This window comes from Fragaria vesca, linkage group LG1 (assembly GCF_000184155.1).
Source record: "Fragaria vesca subsp. vesca linkage group LG1, FraVesHawaii_1.0, whole genome shotgun sequence".
Taxonomy (NCBI): domain Eukaryota; kingdom Viridiplantae; phylum Streptophyta; class Magnoliopsida; order Rosales; family Rosaceae; genus Fragaria; species Fragaria vesca.
This window is the reverse complement of record NC_020491.1, coordinates 19,094,382-19,095,514: the sequence shown is the minus strand read 5'-3', so window position 1 is coordinate 19,095,514 and position 1,133 is coordinate 19,094,382. Positions and strand designations below refer to the sequence as shown.

General features: G+C 42.2%; 1 protein-coding gene across 1 annotated transcript; it reads left to right on the top strand.

Annotated features, from left to right (window-relative positions):
• LOC101297490 lies at window positions 1-922 on the top strand. Its single transcript, XM_004289443.1, has 2 exons — window positions 1-265; window positions 543-922. Exons 1-2 carry the CDS (start codon window positions 1-3, stop codon window positions 920-922), a joined length of 645 nt encoding a protein of 214 aa, XP_004289491.1.
• Window positions 923-1,133: the final 211 nt, after the last annotated feature.

Below are 1,133 nucleotides of genomic sequence, written 5' to 3'. Positions count from 1 at the left end.
ATGGCTCATGGAATATGTGAAATGTTATGGCTTCGTCATTTGATGAAGGACTTGGGATTCAAATCCGAGTATGCCATGAATTTGTATTGTGACAATAAAGCAGCCATTGATATAGCACACAATCCAATTCAACATGACAGAACAAAACATGTCGAAGTGGATCGACATTTCATCAAGGAGAAGTTGGAATCAGAAGATCAACTTGCTGATATTCTAACCAAAGCCGTTTCTGCAAAGGTGTTTCACAGCTCACTAGACAAGTTGGGTATGCGAGACATCTATTCCCCAACTTGAGAGGGAGTGTTGAGTGAGCTGCTCCATTCAAGCAGCAAATCTGGACTACTGCTCCAACAACAGACAGAGATCACTTGTGTAGTTATTACAGCTGTATTACATGACCCTTGTATTTACCTTTCATACATAGCTCTACTATTGTATTTCCTATCCACACTTAGCTATAGGTGAATCTGTACTACTATAAATATCCTCCAATTGGAGAAGAATATCATCTGGGAATTATACCATACCTCTATTCTTGACAGCCATGGTGGACCAGTTGCAAGCGGAGACTATCAAGCGGGAGAAGCACATTGCTCACAAGATGGCCAAAGTGCAGGAGACTCAGGCAGACGCAACGATGGTTGAGCTGTCACACGTTGTCACCGAGACGTTGAGGAACAACGGTCATGAAGAAGGAGATCATGACGATCATGAGGACCTAGTTGAGTCTACGCTCGCATTGAAGGAGATTTTGTATAGGGCTGATGAGTTACGGGCCGGAACGCTCAAGAACATCACGCATATACTGACACCAATCCAGGCCGTCCATTTCCTGATTGCTGCTGCTGAGTTGCACTTGAAACTTCATGACTGGGGCAAAAAGAAGGACGCCTCCGGCCAACTGGTTGAGGGACTCTTATAAACGCGGTGTCTAGTTAATTAGTTATCAGAATGTGATCGAATTCATAAGAAACGTCTGTATGTGAAACTAGCTAGCTTTGCCACCTTTTTGTTGTTTGAGTGTTTCCTGTTGTGTGCCTCTTTGGTGCTTAATTGATTGTTCTTTGTTTGTTTTAAGATATGTCCCTGGTCGCTTATCTTCCTTTTTTTCCTTTTTTTTTTTTTTTTTTTTT